This window comes from Globicephala melas, chromosome 10 (genome assembly GCF_963455315.2).
Source record: "Globicephala melas chromosome 10, mGloMel1.2, whole genome shotgun sequence".
Classification (NCBI taxonomy): Eukaryota; Metazoa; Chordata; class Mammalia; order Artiodactyla; family Delphinidae; genus Globicephala; species Globicephala melas.
In genome coordinates, this window is record NC_083323.1 from 38835084 (window position 1) to 38858280 (window position 23197).

General features: G+C 40.7%; 1 protein-coding gene across 3 annotated transcripts in view; it reads right to left on the reverse strand.

The window, feature by feature from the left end:
- Positions 1-8243: 8243 nt before the first annotated feature.
- Positions 8244-23197, reverse strand: part of SYT1 (synaptotagmin 1) — a 533780-nt gene continuing 518826 nt past the window's right edge. For all 3 annotated transcript variants that reach the window (XM_060305537.1, XM_060305538.1, XM_060305536.1), the window contains 2 exons: positions 12510-12643; positions 8244-8707 (listed from right to left, as the gene is read on the reverse strand). In XM_060305537.1, the coding sequence (XP_060161520.1) occupies positions 8501-8707; positions 12510-12643 (341 nt within the window). In that variant the 3' untranslated portion in view covers positions 8244-8500. The remainder of the gene's footprint in view (positions 8708-12509; positions 12644-23197) is intronic.

The window sequence follows — 23197 nt, forward strand, 5'->3', positions numbered from 1 at the left end:
CACTGAGCTAGATTCAGAAAGACCATAACTACCTTTTATTGAATGCTTATTTTATACCAGGTTTTCATATCAATTATCTTTTATTTGCAAAAGTAGGTGGCTTGTCCAGGGCTATGTAGCTTAGTGATTGGAGCAGGATTTGAACGCAGGCTGCCAGCTCTCAGGGTGGTGCTTTTTCCGGTCTGCAGTGAGAGCTGGAGCCAGTGAGGCTGGGTGTTGGGAGGGATTGTTGTGAGGCTTCTGTGACACTGATGGTAAGATAAGGTGCAAGCCTGAACGAGGGGTTTAAAGAAACACGGAGGGACCGGAGAGACTCCCCAGCGCTCAGAGTCCCTGGATTTGATGGTGAAGGTGAGAACGAGGAAAGAGTCCCATCTGAACCCTCCTCGTCCTGGGCCTTCTCTTCCTTGAGATTCTCGCCTGCTGTCCTTTCTTTTCAGGCTCTTTGCCAACGTTTTACTCCTGCCGTTGATTTTCTTTAGCCAAGCTGCCTGGCGTAGTGAGGAGGGCAGTGGCCCTGGAATGGAAAGACTCATATTCCAGCCCTGGACCTTTTATCACCGAGGCAACATGACCCTCTACAGCTGTCAGACATTCGAAGCATGATGACCACAGCTGGGAAGGCTGTGGGAAAACTGGAGCACATAACACCAGTAGCAGTGCATTTTGGTGGGAACTTCCAGAAACCAAATTGGAAAATTCTGGAAACTTATCTTGAGAAAATAGATAATAGTAGATTAACAGAATAATAAATAAATAAAATCTTCACTGAAGTATCACTACAATGTTATTTATATAAGAAATAAATTAGTAACAACTTAAAATCTGCTATTAGGGAAATGGTCAAATACATTTTTGTTTGTCTATCTGAAGAAAAGTCAGGTGGCCGTTAAAAATAAGAATTACAGACTGTGTGGTGACAAGAAAAAAATCTTGTGTTTCACGTTAAATGAAAGAAGTTGATACTAAATTCTATACAATCACCATCTAAAGGGTGATTGTATATATGGACCAAGACAGTCAGTCCATTTGTAACAACAAGAAAGGTATGTAGAGTGAATTTTTCCTATTTCCCTTTCCTCCTGATAAGTTTCTATAATAATAACAAATTCTTTTTACAAATTCAGGAATCTAAAGTTGTGTTAATATCTCAGTGCTTTTCAAAAGAGGCTGCTTAAAATATATAGCAGTTGACTGGTTTTCCTGGCAATAAGTAGGAAGGTGAACACGGATGTTTTCAGGTGGTTGAAAGGTGGTGCATACTTTCAAAATTCCCTTCCTGGTAGTGCTTTTGGTCAAAAGGAAAAATGACCAGGCTACTGCCGTGGCTGAGTTTGTACCTTCAGCTTTCCTCCTCTTGGGGCAGAGGCGAATCAGGGCCAACGAGTAGATGCATGTTGTTTTTGTCTGCTAAGTACCACTTTTCTTCCTTGGTAAGAGCACTTCGATTTTCCTTTGAGTAACTATCCTTGCTCCATCTCTGTGGCTCTTGGGCTGGGACAACACCTAGGCTTGGCCAAAGTGAACACTGCATCATGTGGCCACAGTGGTTATTTTAAGGAGGGCATGTGCCGCAAGCATGTAAGTCAGGTCTGGGAACTTTAGCGACATAATTGTGAAAGTGGCACTCTCGGCAAGCGTGCTAAGCTGGAAGAATAGAAGTTTGGAGGTGCTAGGGGCCATCATGGAGACACTGGAACTTGACAATGAAGTAATACTGGGAACAGAGTTGGACAGGGGTTGGGGGGGGTGGAGGGAGAAAGAGAATGATGACATTGTGACCCTTGATCCAGTTGTTTCTGAATGGAATCATAACTTGAACTTCCTGGTTAGATGAGCCAATAGTTCCTCTCTCTGTCTCTGTCTCTCTTTTTGTTTTGTTTTTTTGCGGTACGCGGAGCTCTCACTGTTGTGGCCTCTCCCACTGTGGAGCACAGGCTCTGGACGCGCAGGCTCAGCGGCCATGGCTCACGGGCCCAGCCGCTCCGCGGCATGTGGGATCTTCCCGGACCGGGCACGAACCTGTGTCCCCTGCATCGACAGGCGAACTCTCAACCACTGCGCCACCAGGGAAGCCCTGTCTCTGTCTCTCTTTGTATCTGTCTTTCTCTCCCTCTCCCTGCCCTGGATCCCTTTCCCTCCCTCTCTTTTTCTCCTTAACCCAGCTTGAATTGGGTTCCTTCCACAGGCAACTCAAAAAATCCTGCCTATAAAGGATGTCACCTCTTTGCTTCACTCCCAGACCAGAGGAGGTAGGAAAGTGACCAAAGTAAAGTGGACAGCTGAGAAGGAAGTGAGCCCTGACTTGTTCAGTACAAAATCCCTTTTAACCTTGTGTGTGCTCTGGCGAGGGCAAGTCCATTTTGCACAGGGAAAAAGCCTTTGCTGGCAAGATGGTTACTGTTAAAGAAGGATGAGTGTGGGAACTTTGGGGATATGTATTGGTCGGGGGGGGGGAGGAATCAGTATGGCTGAAATGCAGACTTTAAGATGCAGGTAACTTACAGGCAGCCTCAGAACTTAGATCACACAGAAATGATCAGCAGGTTTGCATGGTGCTTTTATTACTGCTCCCTCTTGATGGTTCCTCCAGCATAATTATTATTCTGTATGCTTTGGAAAAGTTCTTTGTACATTTAGTATCAGGCTATTTCTCATTTTTATTTTCCTGCTTTTTTAACCTTCTTATTCCAAAGTCACCGTCTGACTGTTTTACAGTAAAGATTTGTGTGCAGCTTAAATCAGTTGCTACACATCAAAGAGTCCTGTGCATATGTAATAAAGTTGTGTTGCAGGGAGTGGGTAATGGCAATCTTGGTTGGAACTTTCAAATCTGTATTAGTCAACTCTCTGCATAAATGGAAGACTGTGATTTCTTGCACCTGTTTCATCAGGTGTGGCTCGGATAGGAACACCTGAATCCTACAGGGAAGAAACCAGAGCATTTAGAAAACCTGTGCAGCTGCTAAAAGTTTCCTAATGTTATGGACTGAATGTTTATGTCCCCCTGAAATTCTTATGTTGAAATCCTAACACTTAAAGTGATTGTATTAGAAGGTGGCATGGGGGGCTTTGGGAGTGATTAAGTTACAAGGGTGAAACTCTCATGGATGGGATTGTGCCCTGATAAAAGAGACCCCAGAGACAGCTCACTTGTCCCTTCCCCCGTGTGAGGACACAGCAAGAAGACCACCTCCCACCAGACACTCAATCTGCTGGTGCCTTGATCCTGGACTTCCCAGCCTTCAGAACTGTGAGAAATAAATATTTGTTGTTTAAATCATCCCGTTTACGGTATTCTTGTTTATAGCAGCCTGAATGGACTGAGACACCTAAAGTATTGGTCATTTGCCTGCTTTTTCTCCACCCTCATTCCCACCTTTCTGTGCTGGCTATGTACGCCCGGACTCCCTCCCCAGCTGACTCTGATTAGGTTATGCTGGTGGGAGGCCCAGGTTGAGCCTCCAATGGGGAGCCTCTTTGTTGGTTCCAACACCAGCACCCAAGACCCTTTGGTGGTTCCATGCTAATTCCCGCAGGTTCTGGCCCCTCCGCTATGGTTCTGGGCTGTGTTAACATCTCTTCTCCATTTTGTTTTTCCAGCCTTAGGGGTGGTGTTATGGGCTCAGTTACGCCCCACCCCCAATTTATATGCTGAAGTCCTAACCCCTTAATACCTCAGAATGTGACTGTATTTGGAGATAGGGTGCTTAAAGAGGTAATTAAGTGTAAATGAGGTCATTAGGGTGGACCCTAATCCAATATGACTCATGTCCTTATAAGAAGAGGAGGTTAGGACACAGACACACATAGAGGGAAGTCCAGGTGAACACACAGGGACCAGATGCCACCTACAAGCAAAGGAGAGAGATCTCAGAAGAAACCAACCCTGCCAGCACCTTGATCTCAGACTTCTGACCTCCAGAACTGTGAGAAAATACATTTTCGTTGGTTAAGCCACCAGGTCTGTGGTATTTTGTTAGGGCAGCCCTAGCATATAATTACAGGTGGTATCTGTTCACCTCTGAGTTAACCTGCTGCCTCTGCTTGGCTTTCTCAGATCTTTTATGGGGCCAAATTCTTATATTAAATTCCTTATTTGAAATACAGACATTGAAGAAAGCATATGGTGATTTTTCTTTTTGGTACTTCATTAAGAAACATTCTTTTTGTAAACTAATGTCAAGAGCTATTTAAGGAAAACAAAATGCTCACCATTGATAACTGAACAATTTATAATGCTGATTTTTTTTTTTTTTTTTTTTTTTTGCTCCTTACCCTCACGGGTCTCAAATTTTCTTTTGTCAACTTACATTTAGACCTCTGCCAATTGTTTCCTCAGAAACAGTAGTGAGGTGGCCTCCTCCCTGGCTGTCTAAGCTGCTTGGGCTTAGTCCTTACCCTTATTTGGCAGGGCCCAGTAAATGCTGCTGAAGGGAGTAAGGTATAGGCAGCTACCAGAGACCTTATCGTGAGTGAACCTTAAGCCTTGTTAAATGAGATAAATGTTGCCACAGTCTTGCCCACTCATGGACTTGGATAACTCCTACCAGTTCCTTTAGGATTTCCCTCTGGTATTGTACTCTCTAGAAATCTTCTCTTCCTATCTCTTCCCCCAAAGACAGGGATCCCAGGGTATGGATTCTGAGAAGGAGTCTTATTGGCAAGCGCCCTTGGGAGCGCCACCCGTGAAGGAGTGAGGACTACTGACGGGGCAGAGGGAGAAGTCGAACAGCACTGCGGTTGCACAAGCACCGTCAACTAACCCTCTCGGCCATGATGGCACAGGAGGTCCACTGTGGGCCACGGAATGTGAGCTGCACCCCCTGGGAGGACGCATGACCTCAGGTAAGGCAGTCTCCTCAGCAGAGGGCAGAGGGACAGGGCTGTGAGCTGTCGGCAGGCAAGGCTTCTAGCAGCTTCTAGGTGCTGAAGGGGAGTGAGCGTGGCACACCATTGTGTCCACTAGGATTGGTCTGGGGAAAGTTCTCAGGGACTCAGGGTGTACCTCATAGCATCTTGGGATACTGCATGTACATGTCCGCCTGAGACTGTGGGCTCTTTGGGACCAGGTGAATCTTATTACATCATTTGTTGTATCTCCATCACCCAGGAAAAACACGGTACACAGCAGGCACCTGATGAATGTTGCATTTAGTGGGGGAAAGGTGTTTACTCGTTTTACCTAGTAGTTGTGGTAGGCAGGGAAGTTAATGTGTCATGCTCTCCTTTGAAGACTGGCTTTAAAATATCTTATTTTTAATTCCATTCTGGAGAGGCTTATGGGACTCAGACTCTAGAGTATGAAAATCCTGGAGGACACATTTTGGGCAAAGCAGGAAGCCTGAAAGTGTGCCTGGTGAACTCATCATAAACAGGAACAGAGAGACACATGTTGAGAAAGACATGCCCAGGAACACTGGGCAGGAATGGACAAATGCTCTCTGAGCATTGTCTTCCCTCCAGCCATTCTGTCTTCATAGACATGACTCAGAGGTTGGCATTCAGTGCAAGCTTTTGTTTAGGTGCCCCTGCTTCCAGCAGGCTCCAAAGTCAATAGGCCATGGACTCCCCACCAGAGTCAGGTAAGAAAAAGGGTTGAAAGGCAGCAACATCAACAGGAAATAAAACATTTTTATTGAATATCTGTGTAATATGTTAAGTCATTTTTAACAACAATCAGAAAACTCCTGTGGAATTCACTACACAAAATGAAACAAAATTTAAACTACCTCATCAAAAATGAAGGTAAAATACAGCTAAGGAGTTGACTCGCGGGCCACGAGCCATATGGCAGAAGAAAACACCCCAACATTTCTACAAGATACAGAGAATACCCACACAGAGAAGCACTCAAGCAGGCAGTAAATATACACAAAGGCAACTAGGATCTTTCTAGAGCATCAGATTCTAATACTTTACACAGCTTTGTCAGAAAGGTACATGTGGCTTATTGGAGGATGAATCTTGGTCTTAAAGCAGGTTCGGTCACTGACTTGTGACAGGTGGCGTAGTACCAACTAATTCTATCGTGACAATATCCCATGTCTGGCAGTGTTGCAAGAGAATGCATTAATCGTGCTTTAATGCAAGAAATGATGTGTATTCGGCAGCTCGAACCTGCTTGTTTCAAAATGTTTGTTTCAGCGCGAACAACTTAAAACTGAAATATGGTGAAATCAAATGTCAGTTTCTGGTATTCAAGGAATTTTTAAAAGTCAGTCAACTCCCTCTCTTTGGTAGGGTCTGATCTTTTAAGTTGGAAGGAGTCTCATTTGAATCTTCTGTTCAAACTGGTATTTAATCTCACATCGTGACTTGTACATTTTCTATTATCTACCTTTTGAAAAAAGTATGGACCATCCACGGAAGAGGGAGATGTTATTCTCCCTTTGTCCTCCAGGTCTATCCCAGTTCTAAGGAGTTTGCTATGACTGGGCTGAAAGGCCAAAGGGCTTGCCTCTTCTTTGATGAGGAAAGAACAAGACAGGAATTGTAGTTTTATCAGGAAACGCCAACCCCGTGTTTGAAGCTTCCCATCAGCCCTTTTTGAATTCTCTTTGCAGTTGTAAAAGCCATGGTGCGATATCTGAAAGTCAACGTGAGGCCGATGCTTAGTTTTCCTTCATTCTGTTTTGGTATTTTTGGAGACAAAACTTTCACTTCAGAGCATCACTACTCTCTGTGGCCTGTGAGTGAAAAGGGTCACAGAGGGGAGTGGGAGAAAAGGCTACATGCAGTGTGAGATCATGGGCTGCCTTTGGGGGTCTAACATAGTGGGGAAAAATATGGAATATTGCACAGTGCTTGACGAAATGCTGTGTGTTCCACCCCATGCTTTGTATCTTTCTTGTCCTATGCATAGCTTTTCAGTGCTGAATTGGTCCTTTGTAATGAGAACGGTTTGTGCTACACACACCTTGGGCAGTGCAGTAGGAGGGAATGGCAGTATTGTTACAATATCACTACGGAATAGATTGAGTGCTATCCACTGAGGAAACTACATTACGTGTCTAAGCACACAGGGCAGTCACAGTGTTACACAGAGCAGTCCTTTAAGACTCTTATGGAATGACTAGTAGCTTCGTAATAGTGCCAGTTACTACATAATAACACTGAAAACATTTAAAAACTCCTCTAAATCAAGCATCTAGTGTACATAAGAGGTTGCTTCAGTTTTCTAGAACTTGTTCTTGGTTTTGTTTCACCTTTTTTTAAAGGACAAATTAAAACTTATTTACGTAAAAAGAGCATATAAAAAGATCACTAGCTGTCTGTTTTGGCTTAATGGAAGTGCATTCAGAACTATGGCTAATTGTTTTATTTTTTCCTCTTTTGATGGGATTACAATACTGTCTGCTTACCACAAAGTCATTTTGTGTCATAAGCACAGATTGCTGCGTTAAAAATACTCTGCATTCCTTCTAATCTGGTTTTGTATAATAAAATATTTTGTTACAAAGTCTGACGTGCAAACCTTTTGAAGTTATAGTAGGTGTGAAATCTGGAACAGAATTCACAGGATGCACATTTTGTATAAAGGTGTTAACAGAGAGCTACTTTTTTCTTTTTAAATAGTCAGGCAGTATTTCAGAAATGCTGACTTCTTCTCCCCTCAGCTTTTTTCCCACCCACCCCATCCCCAAACAAATGCACATGTGTACACACACACACACACACACACACACACACACACACACACAGAACACCATCGTGTCATTACTCTATATGCAGTAACGTGAAATCATTGACCCCTGTTCAGTTGCTTCCTTGAATGTAAGAGTGAAGCGTGACTTGAGCTCTGTAGATACGTACAGACAGATGCTATTCTGGTTTGTGGCTCTACTTCCTGGAGGTCAGGCTGGATGCTTCTCAGATCATGCTAATTTGCCTGTGAAGAAATTCTACAAAATTGGATTCATCCACCAAATATGTGGTGTCAGCGTATCTTGGTGCTCATATGATTCAACAGAAAGCTCAGGTTTAAGTTGTCCTTTAAGATGTCAGTTTCACTGTACTAGTGCCTTACAAGTTGATATTTTTGCTGGAATGCAGACGATACTATATTTACCATATAATATATTATCAGCTCTCCTATGTCTCAGTCAATTTACATAGTTTAAAATAGAGCATCTTATTAAAAACATCTAGATATACACAGATTAGGAAACGCTTACAACATACAAATACACAAACTAGAAATAAATCTTTAGCATACTGGTATATACAACGGTGTGATACAATAAATAATTTCAGTCATGCTCTATCTACACATCATATTGCTTAAAAGAAGAGTAGATTTGGAGAGCAGTGGTATGACGAAGGGCTTAGGGGCTCTCTACGTTTAAATCTGTGCAAATTAAAACAGGATTTGAAGTACCACTGAATTGTATTAGGAATGCATGGCTGGAAAAATGAAAGGACCCATATTACTGAGGTATTTACAGATACTGGCTAAAGAGCACTACGTGGGCAAATGCAGAAAGGCTTCTTCTTCCCTTTACTTCTTGACGGCCAGCATGGCGTCAACTTCCTCCTCTACCTGTAGGGTGTGCCACTGGGCAATGGGTCGCCTGGGGTTGGCCAGCATATCTGACCAATGTCGCAGCTCCGCCCCGGTGCTATTGTAGCCCACAAAGACTTTGCCGATGGCATCGTTCTTGCCAATCTTGTCATAGTCCAAAACAGTTACCACCACTTGCACTTTCTGAAAGAGGACACAAAATAAACATTAATCATCCGGCTCTAGAGATAAAGCCCTACTACCAAGCTTCCTTGAGATCAAAGCAGTTGGAAATAAGAAGACCCAAGCTCCAAACACCAGGACAAGGAGGAAAATGCCTGAACGTGAAAACCCGAGTCCAGTCCCTGCCATTATTACATCATCATCATCTCCTTCAGTATCTTCAGAATACTCAGTAAATGTTAATTTTGGCACAATTCTAAGTCTTTCACGTGAACTACTCAGTTACAATAGATCCCGTTAACATTGACATTATAGAGATAAGATGCTGAAGCTCAGAGAAGTTAAATCACGTGCCTGAAGTCATATGAGAAATGAGTAGTTTGGTTTCGGGAGGCCATGTGATAAAATACCATGCCCGGCTGCCCATGTCAACTTGTATTCATTTTTATTTTTTAAGTCTTTATTGAATTTGTTACAGTATTGCTTCTGTTTTGGTTTTATTGGCCGCAAGGCATGTGGGATTGTAGCTCCCCGACCAGGGATCGAACCCGCACCTCCTGCATTAGAAGGCAAAATCTTAACCACTGGACCACCAGGGAAGTCCCCTGTATTCACCTTTAAATCCAGTTGTTTCCATTGTTTCATCAGCAAAATTTTTGGCATTAGTACTCAGATCATTTTTGTTTTTTTGGTTACAATTTTCAAAGCAACCATGTACTGCAATCCTATTTCAGGTGGGAAGAGCCAGCATAGTTTTACATAAAACTAATATAGAATTTCAGCTAATCACATGATTATTGTGAGTTTAAAGTGTGACAACAGAGTGAAAGTCTTAAAAAAGTAGTAATTAACTAAAGATAATTTTTCTCATTCGTATATTCTCTCAGTAAGCATTTATTAAGTAACTGTGTATCCAGCATTGACATCAACTGGAATAACCCTTTAGGCCACACAAGATTTACTCCAGTGATTCTATTAGGTTGTGAGGGTTTATTTAATGCCTTACTTTTTTGAACTGGTGAAAGCAAACCCATACCATTTTGACACGAAAGAAACACTTTTTAAAAGTATGTTTTAGTTCTTCCTAAGTAATGAATTTGCTTAGTCAAAATAGGCAATGGCTCCAATCTAGAAACCAAGGGAAAAGATAAAGGGAAACTTTAGAATAAAGTAGAACGTGTAGCATTTGGTGGCCAGAGGCAAAGAAGCAGAAAATGTAATGATGGAAGCCAGGGCCAGATGAAGATCCCGCTCAGTTGTGGCCCTTTACTGGGCTTTGTACTCTGAGGACTGCATCATTGGACGAATGTGCTGAGAGAGGTCATCAACATACAGCTTCAGATCAGAGAAAATGATCACTTCTGAAAGTGGAATTTAGAATGTAAAATGCAACACATGGGCAGTAAAGGAAACAGATTTCCATCTTTCCTTGTGCAGCCTTGGATTGATGCCATTATTAAGGGAATAACCTATTCACTGGATGGCATTCGAAGCCAAGCACAGAATCACCTTGGTTCTGAGCACCTTTCCCAAGCGAATTCAGCTGGATGCAGTCATATTGCGAGGAATGAGGGACAGGGACAGTAGGGTCGTCATGCACAAAAGTAACAAGGATTTTGGAGGTTGGAGTGAATAGTTAGAGTGAATTTTGATTCTTTCACCTAGGAATGTATTGATTAGGAGCAATCAAGACAAAATATCCTTATAAGGGCCTTGGGTTCATTTTTTCAGCTGCATATATAGTCTATACATTTTTTGGTGGGGGGTGGTTTGCAACCTTTTCATATGCTTTTGGAAATCAGCATATTTTGCTTCTCTCAATGTATTTCATATGGATAGAGACAGATAGAAAGACAGACAATCGTATAACCTCAGGGTAAATAAAACCTAAGCCCCCCCCCCAAAAAAAAACCTAAGCCCCTATTATAGCATGTTAAATGCTCAATTATTTTCTCTAGGGAAATGCAAAGACTAGGATAGCAGCCTATTGGGGAAAAGAAGAAAGAAAAGAACAAATTGACTTTAGGAGCGGTGAAGAAGGGATGCAGTCAAAGGCATGCTCATTATTTCCATGCCTCATGGACTCTGTATTGGGCTGAGGTTCTCTCTGTCCTGACAAAATGTTATCTCCTCTGAAAGGCTGCCCCAGAAACCCAGCATACATCTTGTTTTTAATGTGCTTCATTTTCAATATATTTGCATTTGCTGGAATTTATAGTTGATAAGGGACATGTATTTTTTTTTTAAAGGTACAGAATTGTAGCTCAAAAGAGAAGATTTACAATAGGATTTTTCATCTCAATGTCCTGCCTCATATTGTTTTGTGGAATTAAAACACAAAATGCCAGGAGGTGTTAGTTTCCATAGGAATAATGTCTCAGAACTCAAAAAAGAGTTCACTGAATAAATATTGCAAAATAAATTGTTGGAGAAATTGGATGTCTTAGGTTGCCAGTGGGTCCAAAGCAGTGAGCTCACTGGTTCAGGCTAGTAAACAAGTGACTGGGGACAGGGAATCAGTGTCTTCTGCAATGTCATTTACTTATATAACAGCTATTGAAAGTAAATAAGTATGTACAATCGGCTGCCATGTGAAAATGTATATAAGAAAGGTTATATAAAAACCATGAACTAATGTGAGGATGGTGGGATTACTGATGATTTAAAAAACTGCCTTATATTATACAGTAGCTACTAGCCACATGTAGCTGTTTAAATTTAAATAAATTAAAATTAAAGTTCCTTGTTTATACTAGTGGCTGAGGTGCTCATGACCTACCTATGGCTGGTGGCTACCCTATTGGACAATACCGGTGACATTTCCATCCTTGCAGAGTTCTATTGGAAAGTGCTGATTTACATATTGTTTTAATCTTATTGTTAGATCCAGTTTCTAATACATAAAATGTTAATTTGAATAAAAGACAACAATAGCATCGTGAGTAAGAATGACAGGAACCATTTACTGAGCGTTTGTATGTGCTTAGCACCGTTCCAAATGCTTTTACATGCATGGTCTCACTTTGACATGGATTCTGTTATTATTCCTATTTTATATATGAGACAATTCTAAGCCTCAGTTCCCTTATATGTATATAAAATTGGGGTAATAATGGTACCTTGCTTATAAGGTTATTGTAAGGATTCAATGAGATTTTGCAGGTAAAGTGCTTACCTTGGGCCTAGGTACAAAATAAATATACAATAAATGTAGCTATTATATTAGCTTTCTTCATGGAATAGAGGTGTGATTCATTCCTAAGGTTCTGTCTTTACAAAAATAACCATCCATTCCAACTCAGAAACAGGAAGCTGAATTCAAACAATGAAAAATACAACTTAGCCTAATTTTTCTACTGTTAATTATTTTTTAATAGTGAAAGATTAAAGATGCTGCATATTTAGCATCAACCAAAATATTTCCTTTATCCTACTTTTTTTTTTTTTTTTTTGCTACAAAGAGGTGATAATGAGAATTACATATTGTAGCCTGGGAGTAAAGAGTGAACGCTTATTTTCTCTCGACCTTTTAACCTTTGTGGATGTACTTTTTGAATTAGTAGAGTGGTTCTGTCGATGTTCTTTTTCCTACTTTATTTCTGCTCAACAGAATGACAGCTGTTTTTGGCGATGAATCAGCACATCCTGTGCTGTGTATTTTATCATTTCCCTCTTGATGTAGTTTGAGCATTAAATGTGCATGGAATGAGAATAGCAGTTCTAATGGAGGCATATGCACTGATAATTCACAAGATCTGTGTGTTGAATTTATGTGATCTGAAGAAATGAAATTGAATGGGAAGAAAAAATATGGTGACATTACCTGGATTTGCTCGAAGGGTACTTCAAAGCTGAATGACTCATTGTAGTAGGGGTTAAGTGTGTTCTTTTTAATCGTTGTCTTTTTCTTCTTCAGCCTCTTGCCATTCTGCATCAGATGAATCTTCACATAAGGATCTGAAAAACAGAAACAAAAACTTTAGGAAATCAGAGACACATATTTTTATATTATAATTTAGCTTATAAAAAGTCCAAGTATTCCTGACAGGAAAATAATTGTGTAGCATGTAGTTAGTTTTTTTTTTTTTTTTAATTTCAAGCGTTTTTTTATTGAAAGATTTTAAGTAACCTATGGGCCATGTTTTTTTGCCATGATATCTCAATATTTATAGTTGGATTTAGGAGATGAGAGGATTGGTGTGCTGGTAAACCAGCTTTTGGGGAAAAAAAAGTCTTGACATGTAGCATTTGCTAATGTCCATGGTATAAATACTCTCAGCATGGCTGATTTCAAGCTAACAGTTTAACAATTGGCTCACTAAATTCCTGAAAATTTAACAATTGGCTCTTGTGAGCTGGCAAAGAACTGGCTTCAGGATACCACTGCATGGGAATTAAAACTCTTGACAGAGAGAGGACAAAGGAGACATTTCATTCTTTCATTTATTCACTTGCTCAAACAATATTAGTTAAGCCCTAGGAGTATAGCTGTGAACAAATCAGACCATCCCTCTTTTCAGGATGGAACTTCAGACTTGTGGGGGAAATAGACAATAAGCTTGTAAAGAAAAGAAATACATATGAAATTCTAAGTTGAGAAGAGTGCTGTGGAAGGAAAGGGCAGAGAGATGTGTGATAGAGACTCCCAGAGGTATGGTGAGTCTAAGGGAAGAATGGAATTCTTATACTTAGATCACTCAGGTAAGGCCTTTCTGCAGAGGTAACATTTAAAGTAAGATGTGAATATTGAAGGGTGACAAGAGGCCACATGTCTGAGTATGTGTGTGTGAGTGTCTGTGTGCATGTGTGTATGTGTGTGTGTATGAGACAGAGAGAAAGAGAGATAACCAGGATCTGTGCCAGAACATTTCTAGGTAGAGAAGAGCTTCAAGGATTCAGAGAAAAGAGAATAAGCTGGTAGCACACACAGAGGTAATGAGAAAAGGAGCAGAAAGGTTCCCTTAGCAGTTTCCTCAAAGCCTCATTAGATAAAGTAATAAGTAAGTCACTGGAGGGGAAAGACGATTCTCATTACTAACAGATGAATGACCTCCCTTCAGGTTATTAAGAACCAGTACCCAGGTTTGATAGTAAAATCTACTGTTTTCTTCAACATTTTTCCATCGGATACGTAATACATGTTTATTATAGAAAAAATATCAGGAAGCAATGATAAACAAAAAGAGGAAGAAATTTTAAATCATCCATGATTTTACTCCCCTAAAATAACCACTGCCAAGCCTTCCAAAATTACTTTCCTTTCTTTCAGAATGTGTAGAGCTGGGAGAAACTTTACAGATAATCTAGTTTAATGCCCACATATTATACTTTTAGAAGATAAAACTGCAGACCAGCAAAGGTGGTTTTTATCTCCCTCTTCCTATCCCCTAGTAGAACATAACTCCTGAAGGACAGAAACTTTGTCTGTCATATTCACTAACTGAATTTACTAAACAGTACCTGGCAGTATACAATTTTTGTTGACTGAATCAGAGGAACTTGTTTAGGGCTGGCCTCATAATCTGGGTCTCCTTATTCTTAGTCCTATCTTCTTCCCACTGCCCCAAAGCCCACATTACTTGAATATGTGTTGTTTGGGGTTTTTGTTTTTAATGTTACATCCAGTCAAGGGGCTCGTAATGAAGATTTTCATCAAAATGAAGAATATCTTTAAAAGCCAGACCAAGTGATGAGAAACCAAGCCTATCAACTACATAGTTGATCAGTTAAAAAAAATGCACTGTAAATAATTGCAAATGAAGGGGAAAAAAGGCCCTTTTTACTGATAATCCATCTTGCTGTTCACAGGCAACTCTGATTTTTGGTTCAGAGACCTTGTTTGCTTATGAAGCTCTCTGGGTCCTCCATCCCTGCCCCTTGCACTTTTACAAAGATGGTCAAGTCTCCAGTTGCTCCTTGGCACTGACAAAATACCCAAGTACTAAATAGTCACAAATCAATGTTTATGGCTCCTGTGTTCATGTGTTGAAACTTCATCAACTTAACTAAGGCACAGGGTTTTGCAAGAGAAGCACGGTGACTGTTTATTCATTTAACACAGTATATGACAAGAAATTTCCTTGTGCATCTGCCATGTGAGCAAGCAAATTAAAAACCCAACAAGATAATTTCAGATTTCAACATGAACTCTGATGTGATGTGATCAATGCCTGGGGGAGACCAAGTTAATTTAGGAAAACTGATCAACAAGGTTCTCACCGAGGAGGCCAGGTTTGAGCTAAAAACTGAATTACAAGGAGTGAGTCATTCGTAGATGTGGTGGAAGCTTGAACCAGTCAGAAGGAGCAGCACATGCAAAGCCCTAAGGTGCTTGTCCTTCTGTGTGTCTACGGAACAAGAAGGCAAGGTGGGGAGAGGTAGGCAGTGAGGTCAGAGAGGTAACACTGCTGGCCTCCCACTTTCAAAAGCAGAATCTGCCACTTCTGACCATGATTCAGAGATATTCTATAATTTCATGATACTTACAAGAGGGGACACGGGGCTGGAAGAGGAGCAGGTATGGGGCTGCTATGAATGGGCAGAGTTAGTCTTTTTTTTGCAGATCCATCCTGTTACAGGTACCAAAGCAACTTACTTTACAGGCAAAATTCCCGTCTTAATCATAACCAGGACTGACAGTAACTTAGAGCTTATTCTTTCCTTTTCCTCCCCATATTTATTGAGATATAATTGACATGTAACATTGTGTAAATTTAAGATGCACAGTGTGATGATTTGATATACATATATATGTGAAGTAATGACCACCACAAGGTTAGTTAACACATTGATCACCTCACATAATTATAGTATTTTTGTGTGTATGGCAAGAACATTTAAGCTCTACTCTCTTAGCAACTTTCAAGTATACAACACAGCATTGTCACCATGCTGTACATTAGATCCCCAGAACTTATTCATCTTATAACTAGAAGTTTGTATCCCTTGATCAATGTCTCCTCATTTCCCTCACTCCTCAGCCCCTGGCAACCACTATTCTGTGCTCTTTTTCTATGAGTTTGGCTTTTTAATAGATTCTACGTCCACATATAAGAGAGAGAATGCAGTATTTGTCTTTCTCTGTCTGACTTATTTCACTTAGTATAACACCCTCAAGGTCCATCCATGATGTCAAAAATGGCAGATTTCCTTCTTTTTTGGTGGCTGAATAATAATCTATTTTATATATACCACGTTTTCATTATCCATTTATCTGCTGATGAACACTTAGGTTGTTTCCATGTCTTGGCAATTGTGAATAATGCTGCAACGGACACATGGGAATGCAGATATCTTTTTGAGATAGTGATTTCATTTACTTCTGATGCATACCCGGGAGTGGAACTGCTGGATTATATGGTATCTCTACTTTTAATTTTTTTGAGGAACCTCCATACTGTTTTCCATACTGGCTGCACCAATTTATGTTCCCACCAACAGTGCATGAGAGTTCCCTGTTCTCCACATCTTGCAAGCACTTGTTATCTCTTGTCTTGTTGATAATAGCCATTCTAGTAGGTTTGAGGTGATATCTCATTATGGCTTTGATTTGTATTTCCCTGATTATTAGTGATATTGGAACATCTTTTCATGTACCTGTTGGCCATTTATGTATCTTCTCTGTAAAAATATCATTCATAACTTCTGCCCATTTTTAATGGATTTTTAAATTTTTATTTTTTGTTGTTGAGATGTATGAGTTTCTTATATATTTTGGATATTAATCCCTTATCCAATATATGGTTTGCAAATATTTTCTCCCACTCCACAGGTTGTCAGATGTCTTACTCTTTTTCAACTTTTGTGCCTGGATAAGTCTTGACTGTCTAAGCCTGATAGGTTATGTACCCAAGGTGGTCACATTTGAGCATCTTCTTGGTTCAGCCATCCAGAGTCTTACACTGTGTCTCCATTTTCTCCAGTCTTCTCCATTTTCATCTACTCTTTGATTGGCTTGATTTCCTAAGTGTCCTCTGGTTGAGTCTTGCCCTGAATTCTGGTCCCTTTGGAGATGGCCCTAATCCCTTGATTAGTTCATTAGTAACTTCTTTGGGGATCTAGACCTGGCTCCTGTCTCCGTAACTATGGTTGAGTCTTCTAAATGGAAACATACCCACCTAACTATGAGATACCCATCATGCTTTAGGTACACACACGTTTTTTATAGTAAGGATCGCCTCTCCTGCAGAGTAAGACCCTGTATAATTAAATTTGTTCTGTTTTAGGGGCTGTTCCACAAAGCAAATCCTTGTCAATTCAGAGTTTCTTAGTGGCTTAGAAATCCTGATCATTGCGTAATAAGACATCATTTTATGGAAATGATAAATAGGCTGTAATGAGACTCCCTAATGTTGTTGCTTTTCCTGAGTACAACTGCTGGACACCATGCATAGCATTCAAACATCTGTTAGGTTTTTGTAAACATGTAAATAGCATGGGGAAATATGCAAGCTACAAAGTTGGGCTACTGTCCTCAGGGACTCCATACCTCTGCGGCTGCACTGCTTTATTCTGTCCCCAAAACAAGCACTCATGGAACCTTTCATCATCTAAATACTGACAACCCTTCTTCAACACCATTTAGATAATCCCTGTTGCCACTGAAACAGGTGCAAGACTTGGGACAGTTTGCTTCTTTTATTTGTTTAATTTATCTTAAAAAAGGTTAGCGTCTTTTTGTTTTTCAAACTGTGGTAGAAAGGAAGGGCTCTTTTCCGATGTCTATCTAGTCTCTAATAGTGTATGAGTGTAACTTTTCAATTCTGGAAAATGATGGACTGGGATCAGAAAGATGGTTCTTTATTCCCAATAATAAACTACAGGTACAAAGAGTGCAGATTCATTGCCTCATTTTGGATGATTTTCAGGTCTATCGTTTGGTTTTGTTGTCACTGAGGCACTGCTACCTTCACTCACCATTTGTCGGCTCTCTTTTTGTCTGAAGTCAGCCTAACTGAACTTCATCTCCTTTCTGTCATAATAGCTGTTATGACTTGGTGGTATTTTAGGACGCTGTAATGAAGTCACCCTCAAACTTTTATATGTTGACAAGCCTCTTTAATATAATATACAACAGTTTTTGGTTTTTGTCCCTAAAGTTCACAATTATGGAAGGCAGAAAAACAGCTTTCTCAAAAGATGTCCACATCTTAACCCTCGGAATTCGTGAATATGTTACCTTATATAGCAAAAGGGACTTCGCAAATGTAATTAAGGTTAAGGATCTTGAGATGAGGAGATTACCTAAGAGGGCAAAATCTAATCACATGGGTCCTTAAAAACAGAGAACCTTTCCTGACTGTGGTCAGAAAGAGATGTGACAATAGAAGAAGGGTAAGGGACAAGCTACACTACTGGCTTTTAAGATGGCTACACTGCCACAGAATGCAGTTGGCCTCTAAAAGTTGGAAAAGGCAACGGATTCTCGCCTGGATCCTCCAGGAAGGAACACGACCCTTCCGACACCTTGATTTTAGCCCAGTGACACCTGTGTACGACTTCTATAGAATTATAAGATAATAAACATGTATTGTTTTAAAAATTAAGTTTTTGATTGTTTATCATGGCAGTAGCAAAAAACTAATACAACAACCAAAGCTGAAGAGATAATTCTATTGTTTATCTAGCAAGGTTTGATGATGAAAGTCAAGTTTAAATAGGTCTAGAAAACAATCTTTTGGAAAAAAATTGATATTTTTTTCCAATCTTCTAAAAATTATTACATTGTTCCTCAAAACAAAATCCTTCAAAAAAGTATTTTTTAATTCAAAAAAGTTAACACAGAGCGTGCAATCAGAAGACAACAGTTACGTACAGATGTTTCAGGATCCGTGGTAAGATTAGTCAAAATGGATGAAACCTTAGCTGAGAATAATTTTTACAGTCAGATCCATTACAAGGTTTAATATAATAATGTTCCTTTATGTTTGTAGAGTACTTTAAGATCATATACATATATGTTAGGTATATATATATATAAATTATATCATCTCCTTTAATCCTTACAACAATTCCAGTGAGGGAACTGGGGCTTGGAAAGACTAATTTTTTTGCCCAAGAACTCAAACCAAGGTCCTATGACTCTGAACCTACTGCTCTTTGTGATACGTTGAAGAAATAATTTAGTATAGTGTTTATAAGTATAGACTCTGGAGCCAGATTAACTTGAATCTCAGCTGTACTGCTAGCTGTGTGGTTTGGGCAAGTTATTTAAGCTCTCTGTGCCATAGTTCCTTCACCTCAAAGTGGTGAGAATGATAACACCTTGCTCAGAGAGTTGCGAAGATTAAATTGAGTTTCTACAGGGAAGGTGTTTCAAAATGTGCCTGGAACATATTGTTATTAATGATCAACGTTTATTATTGTGTCATGAAAGGGCTGAGATCTAAGTCAGCATCTACGTGTCAGACTCTCCCCCAACTCACGTTGCAGAACTGGTGCCCACCATTAGCAAATGGGAGGAAGTCATTCCATTGGCTGCAGGAATGAGCCAAGCTGCCCCAAGTGTCAGATTTACTTCTGGAAAGAAGCAAACCCATGCTAAGCAACTGGTTCATTAGTGAAGAATTTAATCATGCATGGTGTGAAAGAGAAGGGAAGGGTTTCTTTCATTTCTACCTGTATATGTGGTCTTGAGGTGTGAGGTGGGAAACTAACTCAGCATCCTGTATAGTTTCCTCTTGTTCCTGAAGTCAAGACATCAGATTACACAGAGCTGAAAAGTTAATCTGGAGAGTTCTAAGTGGACTCTTATTACTGAAGCCCTAGGCTAGTGTGAGTCAAAACTATGATTTATGGAGATTTCTTTCCAGATGTTGAGGCCAGCTAATGTGGATATACTTGGGCATATTATGTATGTAGTATCTACTTTCCTGATGCTGCTCAAAATGAGGAAACAGAAAAGGAGGCCCTCAGCTTTGAGATTTATTGTTGTTGTTGGGAATATAGTAATGCCTACTGGTTGCTGGAGAGAGGTAGTATCTATACCTCCTCCCTTTTTCTGTTAATTCCTTTCTATCATGAAAAACATTTATAGTCTGGTTTCTTCCTTCTGCTTCCATCTAGCCTTAGAACTCCTCCATTCTTTTTTTCCACTCTTTCCAATCCAGAGCGAGGGACAGGTAATCATTGTGTTAAAGCTACAGTGAGATGATTTGCTAAGTCACTTATTACACCTCACCTCCTGGGCAGTGGAGGCTAGGGAGCACTGACTTTGCCATGTGAAAGGAGTGCAGAGGATCCTAGGTTGACGGCCAAATGAATACTTTGATCTCAGCGGCCATATTCAGGGATGACTGGTTAGGTGATTCCTTGGTCAGCTCCAGCTTATAAGCAATCCTGAAGGTGAAAGGACCATTTTCTGCCAGTTGGGCAGCCTCTTCTGAATATAATTCGTGGGGTGGACAGACTATGGTCTGGTGCCAATCTTTTTCTTTCATTTGGTCCCTATTCAGGCATTAATTTTGAGTGGAAGACCTCTCCCATATATATATATATATATATATATATATATACTTTTTTTTTTTTTTTTTTGTGGTACGCGGGCCTCTCACTGTTGTGGCCTCTCTCCGGACGTGCAGGCTCAGCGGCCATGGCTCACGGGCCCAGCCGCTCCGCGGCATGTGGGGTCCTCCCGGACCGGGGCACGAACCCGCGTCCCCTGCATCAGCAGGTGGACTCTCAACCACTGTGCCACCAGGGAAGCCCTCACATATATTTTTCACATTAAGTGGTAGGAGTTTTCTTTCTGAAGGATTTCTTCCCACAACCAATTCCTAGTGGTCTGATCTGGCCCTGATGCTCCAATATTTAGCTCGAGCTACCACCTACACATAGTCCTTTAGGCATTGCATCCCATCCCACTCATCTCCATCTGATCTGCCCTGGATGCACTGAATCCGCCATCCTCTTTTGGTTAGGGAGTAAGAAGAGTGATGACACATATATGCCCCTATTTTCTTGCTTTTCCAGACTTCTCCACAGTCTACCTTGCTGTACAAAGGCTTGGTTGATTTGATGGCTTTGTCTATGGAAGGGATGGAAATGGGGAGGTTGGGTATGGCAATCAAAGGAGGGTGGAGTCTTATAAGAAGAGACATAAGAGAGATGATCTTTCTCTCTGCCATGTGAAGATACAATGAGGAGAGTTGTAAATGAAGAAGAGAGCCTTCCCTAATAACCCAACCATGCTGTTACCCTGATCTCTGACTTTCAGCCTCCAGAACTGTGAGAAATAAATGTTTGTTATTTACGCCACCCAGTCTGTGGTATTCTGTTATAGCAGAGCCCTACCCGTCTGTCTGTCTATCTATCTCCAGACTAAGATAGCTCTCTTCCCACTAAACTCTCCCTTGGTCCCCTCTTTTTCTCTCTGACCATTACTGATACTTCTCTATTTTCTCCTCTCCCTTCATCTGCCCCAAGACTCTCGAGTGTAATCACATTTGATATTATTTTAGCACACATTTAATAGGATTTTTCTCTACACTACTTTTCTCAGACACCCTGCAGTACAACCTTATGATTTCAATATTACTGCCACCTCAGTTAAACAGCTTCTGGCCACAGAGTCTGGCACTGGAATGTAATGTTTTCACCAACACTGGTGTCCCTGGCGCAGTTTCAACATGTAGAGATACATTCCCAAAAAAGGACATAGAGTAACCTTGGAGGAAGACTTTGGAACTAAGTATGAAATTCAGTAAGTTGTTTTCCTTCAATTATAGGGACACCATGTTGGGTGAGCTTTGCAGAAACGTAAGTGCAGCCCACATGCTGTACTATAAGGCCATAACTATAACTCCCTCGGCTCTCTTATCCTTGGGACAGAAACCTACTGAGCTCATTACCTCCCCTGTTGGCCTGTTCTTGTGTCATGAGTCCAGCCTGATTTGGGGCCATCTTTGATCCCTCCTTTTCCACCTCCCATGAAGAGTGAGCCACCACATCCTGCCAACTTCCCTTCACCTTGTCACACTTGTTGGTTCTCTCTAACTTGTGGCCACATCTCGAGATCAGAAATCCAATCTCTCTTGCTACCATGCCATCAACACCAAACTAGTCTTCCTATAATTGCTAAAATGACATTTGATCACACTAGCTCCCTCATTAAAAGCCTTTAATGACTTCCCAACGTAAAAAATCTCCAAACTCTACCATAGCATTCACAGCCCATCCTAACTTCCTCATCTCATTTCCACAAACCCTGTGCTCCACTCCTGGTCGATACTCACTCGTCCTCACAGAGAACTGAATGCCCCATCTTTGAACTGCCTGTCCTTTAGCCTGAGATGCCTTCTTTTCCCATTGTAAATATGATTTAAAAGTCACCTCCTCCCTGAAGATTTTACTGATGATTTTCTCAGTCAGAACCTTCAGACAAACCTTTGTCTGCCCTGCAGCATTTTCTTTTGTACTATTGCAAAGCATACATCTCTTTCTTTTCTGGTATTGGAGGACTTCTGTGGTTATCTAATAACATAAAAACAATATTCTTGTGGGAAAATGTGTTTTGAATTCAGAACTATTGGCTTCAGGATGAACTCTGGGAAGACTATCTCCTTGTAACAAGGGGGATCCTTCCATTACTATTCCATACTCTACTTTAATACCCAAGAACACTGTCACCCCCTTCTTCCCTTAGGCAGTTCTAATGTCCAATTATTCTAACTTCATAGAAATAGAATTGCAAAACAGCTGGCTGTAAGCAATGATCCTTTTGTGTGAGATATAAAGGGGCCACTAAAGGCTTTTTGTATTTACAATGAGAACTAGAAAGCAGCAGTTCAAAGCCGAATAATGCAAGATGCCTGCAGTTTTCATCTTGACAATTTTGCATAATTATACTGTCTTCTTTCTTAACTACCACAGTGACCGTGGGCCCTTGTAACCATGGCCTTTCCATTTCAACCAAAGACTTGTTATGAAACAGCCTCATTTCAGTTGTTTTGTTCAATCCCTTCTGAGCCAGTACCCAGCTTCTGAGTAACTTTAGGTATCATTCCTTTCACCTTCCCGCTCCCCCCCCGCCCACCCCATGGATAATGTTCAGTAAATTTCAACTTATCGTGTTGGAAGAGGAAAGTAGCACTTTTATCAAGTAAGGTCCCAAATTTCAAGTGACTGAAAACTCATTTCAGTCCACCCACCACATATGGTGGAAAAGTCCAGAAGTAGGGCTGTGTGGCAAAGATTAATTGTCCCCTAAAACCCTTTTCTCCCTTCTTTTTATTTTTAAAAGATGTATAAAATTTATTTATTGTTTTTGGCTGGGCGGTGCAGCTTGAGGGATGTTAGTTCCTCCACCAGGGATTGAACCCGGGCCCTTGGCAGTGAGAGCATGGAGTCCTAACCGCTGGACTGCCAGGGAATTCTCTCCCCTCCTTTTTTTTTTAAGCAATGAAACTCCTAAGTTTTACCTGGGCACCATTTCATCCAGCTAGAAATATTTCTCCCAGACTCTCTTACAACTCAGTATGGCCAAATAAGTAACTTTGGCTATTGGAAGTGAAT